Source organism: Heptranchias perlo, chromosome 40, assembly GCF_035084215.1.
Source record: "Heptranchias perlo isolate sHepPer1 chromosome 40, sHepPer1.hap1, whole genome shotgun sequence".
Classification (NCBI taxonomy): Eukaryota; Metazoa; Chordata; class Chondrichthyes; order Hexanchiformes; family Hexanchidae; genus Heptranchias; species Heptranchias perlo.
The window spans coordinates 3,768,245-3,781,191 of record NC_090364.1 but is presented as its reverse complement, the minus strand read 5'-3'; the positions used below and the strand labels follow the sequence as shown (position 1 = coordinate 3,781,191).

The 12,947-nt window shown below is 49.9% G+C and overlaps 1 protein-coding gene across 1 annotated transcript; it reads right to left on the bottom strand.

The window, feature by feature from the left end:
• Positions 1-887: 887 nt before the first annotated feature.
• Positions 888-11,746, bottom strand: LOC137305511 (tetraspanin-4-like). Its single transcript, XM_067974364.1, has 7 exons — positions 11,641-11,746; positions 9,557-9,748; positions 8,614-8,688; positions 8,209-8,310; positions 7,975-8,103; positions 6,640-6,723; positions 888-3,910 (listed from the first exon to the last, which is right to left on the bottom strand). The coding sequence occupies exons 1-7, from the start codon at positions 11,701-11,703 to the stop codon at positions 3,842-3,844; spliced, it is 714 nt and encodes a 237-aa protein (XP_067830465.1). The 5' UTR covers positions 11,704-11,746; the 3' UTR covers positions 888-3,841.
• Between the last annotated feature and the right edge of the window lie 1,201 nt (positions 11,747-12,947).

Genomic DNA, 12,947 nt, shown 5'->3' with positions numbered 1-12,947 from the left:
TTTCATGTAAGAACTTGCATTTACACAGCGCCTTTCACGACCTCTGGATGTCCCAAAGCGCTTTACAGCTAATGAAGTACTTTTTAAAAGTGTAGTCACTGTTGTAATGTAGGAAACGCGGCAGCCAATTTGCGCACAGCAAGATCCCACAAACAGCAATTTGATAATGACCAGATAATCTGTTTTCAGGTGTTGGTTGAGGGATAAATATTAGCCAGGACACTGGGTAGAAATCCCCTTCTTTTCTTTGAATAGTGCTGTGGGATCTTTTACGTCCACCTGAGATGGCAGACGGGGCTTAAGTTTAATGTCTCATCCAAAAGATGGCACCTCCGACAATGCAGCGCTCGGTGCTGCACTGAAGTGTCAGCCTGGATTATGAGCTCAAGTCTCTGGAGTGGGACTTGAACCCACGACCTTCTGACTCAGAGGTGAGAGTGCGACCCACTGAGGCAGTGCTGCACTGTCGGAGGTGCCGTCTGCCCTCTTAGGTGGACATAAAAGATACTGGGAGCGTCAGGCTAGATTTTTGTGCATGTAGGGAGCTTTACAGCCAGCAGATAGAGAGGAACTTTCATCCCATCATTGGGCTGGAAATGAACCCAGGACCCAGAGATGGATAATTTTTAAAAAATGATTATTCTTTGTTCCTGGGATGAAGTACTTTTGAAATCGTAATGCAAAGAACGCAGAGCCGAGTATCGATAGCAACACGAGCTAAGCGTTCCTCCAATCACTACTCGTCATGACATTATAAACGCGTTTGTGAAGGTTTCTTCTGCTCTTGGTAGAAATTGTAAACGTGTTCGAGGTGAGAGGCTTGGTGAAAAGTGACACAGAGCTGCAGTCTCGGGGGGGGGCGGGCTGCCTTGCTCGAACACCGAAACTTGTTCAGCAACCAGGAAGCTTTTATTACATTGTTCAGAACGTTTACATGTTACAAGCCCTTTCGCTGAACCATACGCCGAAAGAGAAATATTCACACAGGCTGGAAATCTCGCACAAAGACACATGGAATTAGAACGGAAAAGAGAGTCTTTTTTTTTGTCAACAGAATCCATCACCGCCCCTGCCCCCCTGGTGTTTAGTTTGATTTAAGAAAAACAGTTCTGAGAATTCTTGTCCAGCAGTGATTTTCAGCTCAAGCTGGAATCCCGAACTATAAAGTATTCTCTCTGGGTGTAAGAGAGATTTTTATTAGCAACATACAGAATTGAACGATCGCTCACCTTTCAGCCCCTTTCCAACGATTAGCTACACAAGCTGTGCGCGTTCTTGGCCAGCGTCACCGTTGAAGAACATTCCAGCAGCCCTCCCGATGACTCAACAGGTAAATGTGCCACCAGGTGAGATATTGAGACAGTCTGGGCCAAGATCCCCCCACACTGAATCCCCAGTCTGATATCAGCCAAGGGGTGCTATAATTGGCCTCAGTGCCCCAGGTGGTGAGAGGTCGGGAGGGGGGGGGGGGTGGGGGGGGAGATATTAGCCAGGGTTTCCGCTCCTAATTCGGGGATCCCCCTGCCTCAAAGCGCAGGTCCATGGACTACAGGCTATCACCTGTTATGCCTGCCACAGACGAACAGCTGGCCGACTTTGTCCGGGCTCGCACGTGATGAACGAGTGGCTCCGCGTCGCAGGACGGAGAGCGCGGGGAGTGTTTCAGAATACGGCCAATTCCCCCACCCCCACCGAGCGCTGCTCGAACCGGGGAGGCGGGAGTCGGCTGACGCAGAGGGAGGGAGGGAGAGGGGGGCGTTCAGTGATGGAACGCGACAACTACCCTTTACAAAGTTACAACAATTCTGCAGGTACATTATAAACAGTTATCTGCAAAAAGATCAGGAACGACACTGGCCCCTAGTAACCAGACTTAATCCTGGGCTGAGTGGGATAGATTATCAGCTTGCTGCCTGAACGCAAGACTGGAGACGTGGATCGAGCGGTTGCTGTAACGGGCAGCTGGTCCACGGCAACAACAACTTGCGTTTATATAGCGCCTTCGACATAGTAAATCGTCCCAAGGCGCTTCACAGGACCGATTACCAAACAAAATTTGACACCGAGCCACATAAGGAGATATTAGGACAGGCGACCAAAAGCTTGGTCAAAGAGGCAGGTTTTAAGCCGCGTCTTAAAGGAGGAGAGATTTGAGGGGAAGGAATTCCAGGGTTTAGGGCCTAGAGCAGCATGTTGAAAATTTACCCCAGGGAGTGTGGACATCACACAAAGACTCAGTCACAACACTGACCTGACCAGTTATACCAGCTCCTTCTCCACAAACCACTTGACAAATGCGCTGCTCGATGAGGTACTGAGCCTCACAGATCGGGAAGGGGCTAGATTCCACCCTTGCCGAGTTAGACGACAGCCAATGGGCTCGGAGCCTGAATGGGCAAAAATGGGCCAGGGTTCCCGCTCCTGAGTATTACCCGGTCATCCCGGTTGGATGGTGGGCTGTGGGCTGTGCCGGCGTGAGGCCCAGTGCAGGGCTGGGCTTGGCTGTGACGCTTAACCTCCGACCCCTCCCACCCCCCATCGCCCCTGGGGCCTTCCCCCAAAAATGAATGAGGGAACGAGGGGAGAAAAAGGAAAGTTACTGCTCGGGTGGCCGGGCCCCACGGTCTTGCTGTTCCCAACCAATCAGGGGTCCTGAATCCTGAAGCCCAAGGACACTCTAATCGAGCCAATTGTCACCCAAACCCACTCCCCTCCCAAGAAAAGTCTGGTTTCCATGGCAACTCTTCCTAGAGCTGAAATCCAGCTCCAGGGAACATTTTTTTAAACATACAACATACATCATAAAAAAAACCTTCTCGTTATAATTCAAAAGATACATTAAAGGGGTGATACTGGGGTCCCATGCTCCCACTAAGGGTTGCCAACCCTCCAGGATTGGTCTGGAGTCTCCAGGAATTAAAGGCTAATCTCCAGGGCACTGCTGCAAGCAATGACCCAGGAGATAAATCATAGGGGTGTTAAAAAAAAAAATTGTGTTTTTAAAGAACATTTTCTTTGAATGCTTTTGTTTACTAGTTAGAAAAATATAGGCCGGACCGGGGGCGGGGGGATAAAAAAGGCCATTTGACTGACAGTCAAGAATCATCCAATCGGGTAACGAAGAGTCCAATTCGCTGTCTATTGGTTTTTGGGAAGGCGGGGCAAGACAAGGATGGACATGTCGGGCGACCGATGGTGGGAGTGTGTGGGGGGGCGGGGCCATTTGGAGGCGGGATGAAACCTCCAGAAATACATCCAACCAGAGTTGGCAACCCTAGCTCCCAGAGAGTGCAGGTTGGAGAGCCTGGATGGCAGCCTTGCAGCCCCATCTCCGACACGTGCTCCCTGCTAGCCTGACTCCCCACTGGGAGCTCGGGATCGCAAAACCGTTAAAAAAAATACTAACAGAAAACTTACGTCTAAAAGTTTATTACATGCTACGGTGTTGAAAGCATTTTCTTGCTGACTCCCTATACCTCACAGGTGGACATGGGAAGTCTGGAGAAGCTGCTTTCAGCACGGAGGGTCACTGAACCACGCGCACGATGTCACTAGGAAGCAGTTATAGTATCGGAGCTTCTAGTACGACACTCGCGGGTCGAATAACAAAATGGCGGTTGCGTTCCCCCCGACCCCCGCAACTGCAGGGGAAAATCCTGCGTTCAAATGATAATTTCTTTTAAATGCTGCAGAATGTGTTATATAACACCCTGCGAAGGAAACCCATTCTGTTACCTAATGAAAGACGGCCCATGTGCCAAACACTAGTTACTAAGAAACGGAGAACCGAATGCCAGAATTCTCAGGGGCGGGGGGTCGGGGCAGGCACAGTAGAATTTGTTCAGCTGTATTGCTTCTCTGCTTTGACAAGTTGACAGTACATCACCAAGGACGAGATGAGACCTAGTATCTGGTGGGAGGGGAAAAAAACATTCACCAATTAGATAAGAGGAACTGCACTGGGCACAATACCATAAATCTGACCTTTCACCTCACGGACTGCAGTATTTTCAGGTTCAAAAGAGGTTGGGGGGGTGGGGGGGGTGGGGAGCAGATGAGGTAAATCAGGAGGCAAGGGTCAAATGGCACCAAGGTTGTGGTTTTAAAAGCCTGTAGGTTGTCGGAGGACGGGAGGTTACGTGTCTGTTTATTTATTTTTTTTGAGGTCCTGGGAAATAACGAGTTGGAGCAGGAGATCTTTGACGGAAGGAAAGAACTTGCATTTATATCGCGCCTTTCACAGCCTCAAGACGACCCAAAGCGCCTTAAGCCAATGAAGTACTTTTGAAGCGTAGACACCGCTGGAATGTAGGAAACGCGGCAGCCAATTTGCGCACAGCAAGATCCCACAAACAGCAATGAGATAACGACCGGATAATCTATTTTTCTTGTGATTTTGGTTGAGGGATAAATATTGGCCCAGGACACGGGGGGGGGGGGATCTCCCCTGCTCTTCTTCAAATAGCTCCATGCGATCTTTTACGTCTGCCCCGAGAGGGCAGATGGGACCTCGGTTTGACGTCTCATTGGAAAGACCGCACCTCCGACAGTGCAGCACTCGGAGTGTCAGCCAGGATTATGTGCTCAAGTCACTGGTGTGTGTCTTGAGCCCATCAACTTGTGACACAGAGGAGAGTGCGCAATACCCACTGAGCCACGGCTGGCACCTTAAAGAGGAAGAGTGTGTAGGACTGTATACTCGAAGCTTAGGAGGGAGAGCAGAGGAAAGGTCAGAGGAACAATAAATGAGTCAGACAGAGAGAGACACAGAGAGATACAGAGAGGCTAGGGCTTAGGGCAGAGTTATCTGTTAGACAGGAAGCTTATTATTGCACCCTGGTGCTAGGAGACCACAGACTACGTACAACCACATGCATTTATGTATCACATTTAACATAAAAAACATCCCAAGGCACTTTACAGAGAGAGGAGAAAAGAATAATGAGGAAGAGAGAAGGAAATGGACGCCATGCCATGGAGGGAGACTGGGGGCGGGAACTGGAAGCTTGGTCGGATAAACATTTTGAGAATGTTTTTAAAGGAGGAGAGCAATGTGGAGAGGCAGAGGGGTTTAGGGAGGGAATTCCAGAAAGTAGGACCGAGGCAATAGTGGAGCTAAAGGAGTGGGAGGATACACAAAAGTCCAGAGCCGGGGGACATGGGGGGAGGCTACAACGCTGGATGAGGTTGTAGGCGTAGGGTGGGGGAGACCGCGGAGGGATTTGAAAACAAGGATGAGGATTTTAAATTCAATGTGATGGGGGACTGGGAACCGATGTACTACACCAAAGACAACATCTTGCATTTATACAGCGCCTTTAACGTAGTAAAACGTCCCAAGGCGCTTCCCAGGAGCGATTATCAAACAAAATTTGACACCGAGCCACATAAGGAGATATTAGGACAGGTGACCAAAAGCTTGGTCAAAGAGGTAGGTTTTAAGGAGCATCTTAAAGGAGGAGAGAGAGGCGGAGAGGTTTAGGGAGGGAATTCCAGAGCTTAGGGCCCAGGCAGCTGAAGGCACGGCCGCCAATGGTGGGGCGATAAAAATCGGAGATGCGCAAGAGGCCAGAATTGAAGGAGCGCAGAGATCTCGGAGGGCAGTAGGGCCGGAGGAGGTTACAGAGATAGAGAGGGGAGAGGCCATGGACATCAAAGGATGGGTGAGGAGGACATGAGGGCAATTGAGACTAGGGGTGACAAAAGGGATTTCAACGGCAGAGGGGCAGAAATGGGCAATAATGTGGAGCTGGAAATATACAGTCCTGGTGATGGAAGGGGTGTGGGGTTTGAACTCGGCCTCGGGTTAAACAGGACATGGAGGTTTTACACGGTGTTGTTCTGCCTGAGCAAATGGCTGTGGGGAGAGAGATGGAGCCAACCGCAAAGAAAGTGGACTTGGTGACTGAAAACAAAGGCTTCGGTATTCCCAACCTTCTGTTGGAGGAAGCTGTGACTCTCTGTGTCAGAGAGGCAAGTGTGACGGCGTGGAGGTGTCCATGGGGTCGAGAAAGGTCATGACGAGGTAGAGCTGGGAGCCATCAGCATACATATGGGAGTTGATTCACTGCCTGTGGATGATGTTGCTGAGAGGCACGGAATGTGAGGAATAGGAAGGAGCCACGGACGCAAGAGGTGACGGGGAGAGAAACCATTGCCAGAGACGCGTTGGCTGAATTCGGACAGGTAGGAGTAAGGGCCGTCCCATTGAGCTGGACAACAGAGGAGAAGTGTTGGACGAGGATACGGCCAACTGTGTCAAACATCGCAGGGAGGATGGGTACGGCCGACACTTTCACGGTCGTACACGATTTTGGCCAGGGCGCGGTCTCGGTACTGCGAGAAGGGCAGAAACCGGACCCGAGTGAGTTTTGGGGCAGATGGACGGAGGCGAAACACACATTTGAGGACCTTAGATGGGAAAAGGGAGGTTAGAGGTGGGGCAGAATGGATCGGACAAGGGTGGGATTTCTGAGGCGGTGGGCGAAGGCGGCAGTTTTGAAAGGGAGATGGACGGTGCTTCAGAGAGGGAGTCACCAACAACGCTAGCTCTGGTTGCGGATTGGAGAACCGTTCCCAAGGCAGGCTCCCGTCTGTAGTTGAGGTAACGTTCACTGCTCATTCTATGATAGAACGTACCTGTAGCACTGGGATGCAAAGCCCAAAGATGCAGACAGCCACAATGTTTTCCTTCAGCCACGCGATGACCTTGTCATAGCACGGCTGCCGACACAAGGAAACAAGTTAAGCTTTTGGGATAACCAAGTATCACATATAGCTTTAAGACTTAAAGGGACAGTCCATGATGCTGAGCTAAGCTCCAACCCTGGAGTTTCCCTGTATTACAATATTGCTCTATTCTTACTTTCAATTATGAGTTGCTGATTTTTTTTGTTTTCTTCACTCCTGAAGGTTTTGCCTGGGGTTCTTGTTCCACCAACAGAACAATCTTCCCATGTGAGCCAACATGTTATTTAATATTCACTCCTGGGCATCGCTGGCAAGGCCGGCGCGTATTGCCCGTCTCTAGTTGCCCTCAAAGTGGTGGTTTTGGGCCTTCTTTTTGAACTGCTGCCGGCCTCCTGTTTGCCTGCAACCCCCCCTCCCCCCATGCTGCCCAATTGGCGCCCGCAACTTGGGCGCGATTATTACCGTGGGGCCCGAGGAACAATTTCTCGAGATCATCAGGCCTCCACCTTCACAAGCAGGATTATTCCCTACGCCCGATACTGGCATTAATCAAATTCTAGTCCACTGATTTATAATGGAAAAAGAAAGAACTTGCATTTATATAGTGCCTTCCACAACCTCAGGATGTCCCAAAGTGCTTTAGAGCCAATGAAGTACTTTTTTTTGAGGTGTAATCATTGTTGTAATGTAGGAAATGTGGCAGCCAAATGGCGCACAGCAAGATCCCACAAACAGCAACGTGACAATGGCCAGATAATCTATTTGTTAGCGATGTTGGTTGAGGGATGAATATTGGCCCAGGACACCGGGGAGAACTCCCCTGCTCTTCTTTGAAATCGTGGCCGTGGGATCTTTTACGTCCACCTGAGGGGGCAGACGGGCCCTCGGTTTAACGTCTGATCCAAAAGACAGCACCTCCGACAGTGCAGCACCCCCTCAGTACTGCACTGGGAGTGTCAGCCTGGATTATGTGCTCAAGACTTTGGAATGGGACTTGAACTCACGACCTTCTGACTCTGAGGAGAAGATGCTACCAACTGATGGAGGTTACAATCAAAACTCAGACGTAAGGACCACTTGTCGTATAAAGGAAATAAATGTTGGGACATCAACAATTTCCATTTAACGTAACAAAACATCCCACGGCCGCCAATGGGGCAGTGATGAAAATTTGGGCTGCACAAGCGGCCGGAATTGGAGGAGTGCAGAGACCTCGGGGGGTTGGAGGAGGTTACAGAGTCGGGACCGTCCTTCCTGGATACAGACAACTAACTTATGACTTACATCTGTCCACCAGGTATCGGGCATGCTCGAGCAGTTGCTGACCAACTTGAAGCAGCAGGAATTGGGCACCTTCGTTCCATTTAAGACGTTAAACCAGTCATTGTAATTGATGACACCACAGCAGCGGAACTGGACAGGGAAAGAAACACACACACACACAGTCAGTTTCACTTCCGACCAAATTCCTAACCAGTAACAGCTGACGGGAATTGCCTGTCGATGATGTGACCTTACATCTGTCTGCACAATGTCCCAGCCGTTGGTCAGCCCGATGTTTCCAGATGTGTTGTAGAATTGAAGCCCGTTCTTCAGCTCTTCCTTTGCGTATGAGTTTATCTAGGATTAATGGACGATACAATCAGGACATCAGTTTGTGCAGGTAATCAATTGGCTCCAATGTCCATTGCTGGCTGATCGATTGGATCTGATATCACACACTGGTCGACCAATGAGTTCTAATAAAAGGAGACAACTGATCGATCGGAGCCAATACCAGATACCAGACACCAGATGATCAATCGGAGCCAACATTGTTTTGGGGTTTCAGTGCACATTACGCTGGGCCAGAGATAGACTGCGAGTCGAGGACTGTTTGGACAGAAGCACGAAATGGGAAAATTGCCCAGAATCCACACTTACTGCATCCTGGCAACACAGGAACAAGATCCCAACAATCATTTCGAGGAGGAAGATGACCAGAAGCACCACGAAAAACTGTGGGAAAGAAGAAGGTTTCGTGAGAGGACAGAATCAGAACCAATTGAAATCAGGGCTGGCGGAATCAGAGACAGGCGGGTACCAGCCCACCGTGAGCAGACTGCGGTGGGCCAGAACGTTCAGATCCTCCGATCAGTGGCCCAAACTCACAAAGCGCACAGCAAGCTCCCACAAACAGCAATGATATAATGACCTGATAATCTGTTAAGAAATAGGAGCAGGAGTCGGCCATACGGCCCCTCGAGCCTGCTCCGCCATTCAATCAGATCACGGCTGATCTTCGACCTCAACTCGACTTTCCCGCCCGATCCCCATATCTCTTGATTCCCCGAGAGTCCAAAAATCTGTCTATCTCAGCCTTGAATATACTCAACGACTGAGCATCCACAGGGGTAGAGAATTCCAAAGATTCACAACCCTCTGAGTGAAGAAATTCCTCCTCATCTCAGTGTTAAATGGCCGACCCCTTATCCTGAGTCTATGCCCCCTAGTGGTATTGGTTGAGGGATAAATATCGGCCAGGACACCGGGGAGAACTCCCCTGCTCTTCTGCGAAATAATACCATGGGATCAACCCGAGAGGGTAGACGGGGCCTCGGTTTAACGTCTCATCCAAAAGACGGCACCTCCGACAGTGCAGCACTCCCTCAGTACCGGCACCGGGTGTGAGCCTGGATTATGTGCTTAAGTGTCTGGAGTGGGACTCGAACCCACGACCTTCTGCCCCAGAGGCGAGAGTGCGACCCACCGAGCCACTGCGAATGAGCCGACACCATCATACCAGCCTGCGCTAATCAAAAACGCTCCGATTTAGACCTGATGGGCCGAATGGCTCGATGTAATTCAATGTAATTGGGGTACTCACGCTAAGCAGGAGGCAGCGGTTTTCAATCACCGCGCCAAGGCAGCCCAGGAATCCCACGATCATGATCACCGAGCCCGCAGCAATGAAGAAGTTGGCCACGGTGAGAGACGGGAAGGACGAGGAGAGCGTGACGAAATTCCCCTGCGTTACCACCAGCCACACTCCGACTCCCAGAATCCCACATCCTCCGAGCTGTAACGGGATACAACAACTTGCATTTAAATATTGCATCTTTCACCTGGTAAAAAAACGTCCCAAGGCGCTTCGTTCTCAAAACAAAATCCGACATCGAGCCGCATAAGGAGATATCAGGACAGGTGACCAAGAGCTTGGTCAAAGAGTTAGGTTTTCAGGAGCGTCTTAAAAGGAGGAGAGAGAGAGGAGGAGAGGTTTAGGGAGGGAATTCCAGAGCTCAGGGCCCAGGCAGCTGAAGGCACGGCCGCCAATGGTGGAGCGATTAAAATCGGGGATGCGCGAGAGGCCAGAATTGGAGGAGCGCAGAGATCTCGGAGGGTTGTAGGAGGTTACAGAGATAGGGAGGGGGCGAGGGCCATGGAAGGATTTGAAAACAAGGGTGAGAATTTTAAAATCGTGCCGAGGTCGTGAAAGGCCCTGTATAACTGCAGTGTCCTTTCTTTTTCTTTCACCAACTGACCCACTGGGCGAATGATAAGAGGTTCCACAGCTGCTTGGGTCAATCTTGTACTTTGAGTAGCGCTATAGAAGAAAGCAGGCTTTTGGAAGAGCTGGTTTCACAGTACAACGATTTGGATTTAGTTGCTGCTGGTAGGTTACATTCTGGGCTCTGCTCCCAGCTTCCCTTGGCAGCATCCAACACACAAAGCCTGAAGCCAGGGTCTAATATACTTGGTTCAGGGTCTCTCCACCTTGCGATGAAGCCAAGGAATATGAACAATGAGTCCCGCAGGAGTTGGACCCGATGCTTACAGACGAATGGAAGAGGGCCTGAATTTTCTTTCCCTGTCTTAAACCAAGTACGATGAACTAATCCTCCATCTTATTAAAGGGAAAGGGAAGTGGGGAGAGGGGAGATAATTTTTGTTCAAAGTAAAACTCCCTCCTCCCTCATTTTATATCTGAGAAAAAAGGAAATCCAATCTCAGAGGCTCCTGATTAAAGTTGATATTTTATGAATAACAAATACATTTTAAAATCTGCTGTTTTTCCAATATTAAAAGTATTTGGACTTTCCTTCTGCTTCACAGGAGTTCCAAGAATCCAATTAGATATTATTTCTTCACAGCACTTGTAATCGGGACTCACTGATGTCGTGCTATTCAGGTCACAAAGGCACAGAGGAACGTGACAAGGAGATTCAGGCAGTGACACTTCAGGGATATACAGGTGGTATAACCCCCGTGTACACTCACTGAAACAGACCTGTCTAGAACTGGGCTGCAGCATGGACTGTCCCAGATCCCACTGTGACTGCGACTGTGACAGGCTGTGACTGTCTCACTGCTGGCTGCGACTGTGACAGGCTGTGACTGTCTCACTGCTGGCTGCGACTGTGACAGGCTGTGACTGTCTCACTGCTGGCTGCGACTGTGACAGGCTGTGACTGTCTCACTGCTGGCTGCGACTGTGACAGGCTGTGACTGTCTCACTGCTGGCTGCGACTGTGACAGGCTGTGACTGTCTCACTGCTGGCTGCGACTGTGACAGGCTGTGACTGTCTCACTGCTGGCTGCGACTGTGACAGGACAGGCTGTGACTGTCTCACTGCTGGCTGTGACTGTGACAGGCTGTGACTGTCTCACTGCTGGCTGCGACTGTGACAGGCTGTGACTGTCTCACTGCTGGCAGTGACAGAGAGATCCCTCTGTGAGTAGGGGTCCTACTTGACGTGAGGTTGTGCAGTCTCAATCCACAGGGCATGAGTCCACAGTGCATCACCGACTGGCAGTCCCCCTCGGGGACTAGTGCAGTCGGGTTTCAGCAGTTTAAAGGGAGCTTTTCTCTGCATCTATCCTGACCTCGCAGTGCCAAAGAGCTCCATTCCCCCCACCTGGACAAACACAAAATTCACCAAAATAAAAAAAGACAGACAAGAGTTTACTCACCCAAAAGATGAGGTTGAAGATGAACAGTAAATATTTCATACACTGCAGGCAGTTTTGCCCCATACTGAGCTCCTTCAACTCTAGGAGGAACAGAAAAGACAGTTTGAGATGAAACACCACTTTATTCTCCCTCACCTCTGAACAGCCACCTTTGGTAAACCTGGTCTCTCGGTCTGTGTGATTCCCATATGAAGAATCTAAGGTAGATTCTTATTTTTCTTTGGTCTCCGGATGTGGGCGACAATGGCAAGGTCGCCTTTATTGCCCATCCTTACTTGCCTCGAGTGCATTAAACGCCAACCATGTAGAGTGCGACTGGAGTCACGTGTAGGCCCAGACCGGGTAAGGACGGCAGGTTCCCTTCCCTGAAGGACATCAGTGAGCCATAGCTCCCATGGTCATTTTATCTGGTGCCAGCCCACAAATGGTCAGATTTGCTGAATTCAATTTTCCCAACTTGGTTAGATTTGATCTCACAACCTCTGGATTGCAGATCCGGTACCACAACTACTCGGCTAGCGTAGCCATAATGGCTGCTTTACTATCTTTTGCAATAACTGAGGCCCCTGTATGTTGTGTGGGGGGTTTGGGGAACTTTAACACCAAGCCTGGGCTCTCGGTTGGACACGGGTTGCGTTTTCCAGTACTGATTTGTTGAATTGTTAATGGAAGTGGTGGTTCAGGGCACGTGGGCCAGAACTTGGGTTAGTAACATATATAGAAACTGCGCTTACCATGGGCTAGGCCGCTAATCTTATCTCAGACAGCATCTGCTTATACTCTGTGCTACGTGTCAGAGTTTCAGGACTATTTCCGTAACAGATTGGTACAAATTGAGTCCATGGTCTTCACTTGGATACCCAGGGCACAGTGTGTTCATCCTCACAAGGGGACTTTCCCAGGGCCCCCAAAACATGCAGAGATTAAGACCGACGTCAGCAGACTAAAAGAAAGACGGGAGAGAGAACTTGCATTTGTATAGCGCCTAGCACGTCCTCAGGACGTCCCAAAACGCTTCACGGCCAATGAAGTACAGTTGAAGTGCAGTAACTGTTGTTACGTAGGCAAACGCAGCAGCCAATTTGCGCACAGGGTCCCACAAACAGTAAATGAGATAAATGACCAGAGAATCTGTCCATGGTGGTGTTGGTTGAGGGATAAATGTTGGCCAGGACACCCCTGCTCTTCTTCGAATAGTGCCATGGGATCTTTCACTTCCACCTGAGGGGGCAGACCGGGTCTTGGTTTAACATCGCCTCCGAAAGATGTCACCTCCGACAGTGCAGCACTCCCTCAGTACTGCACTA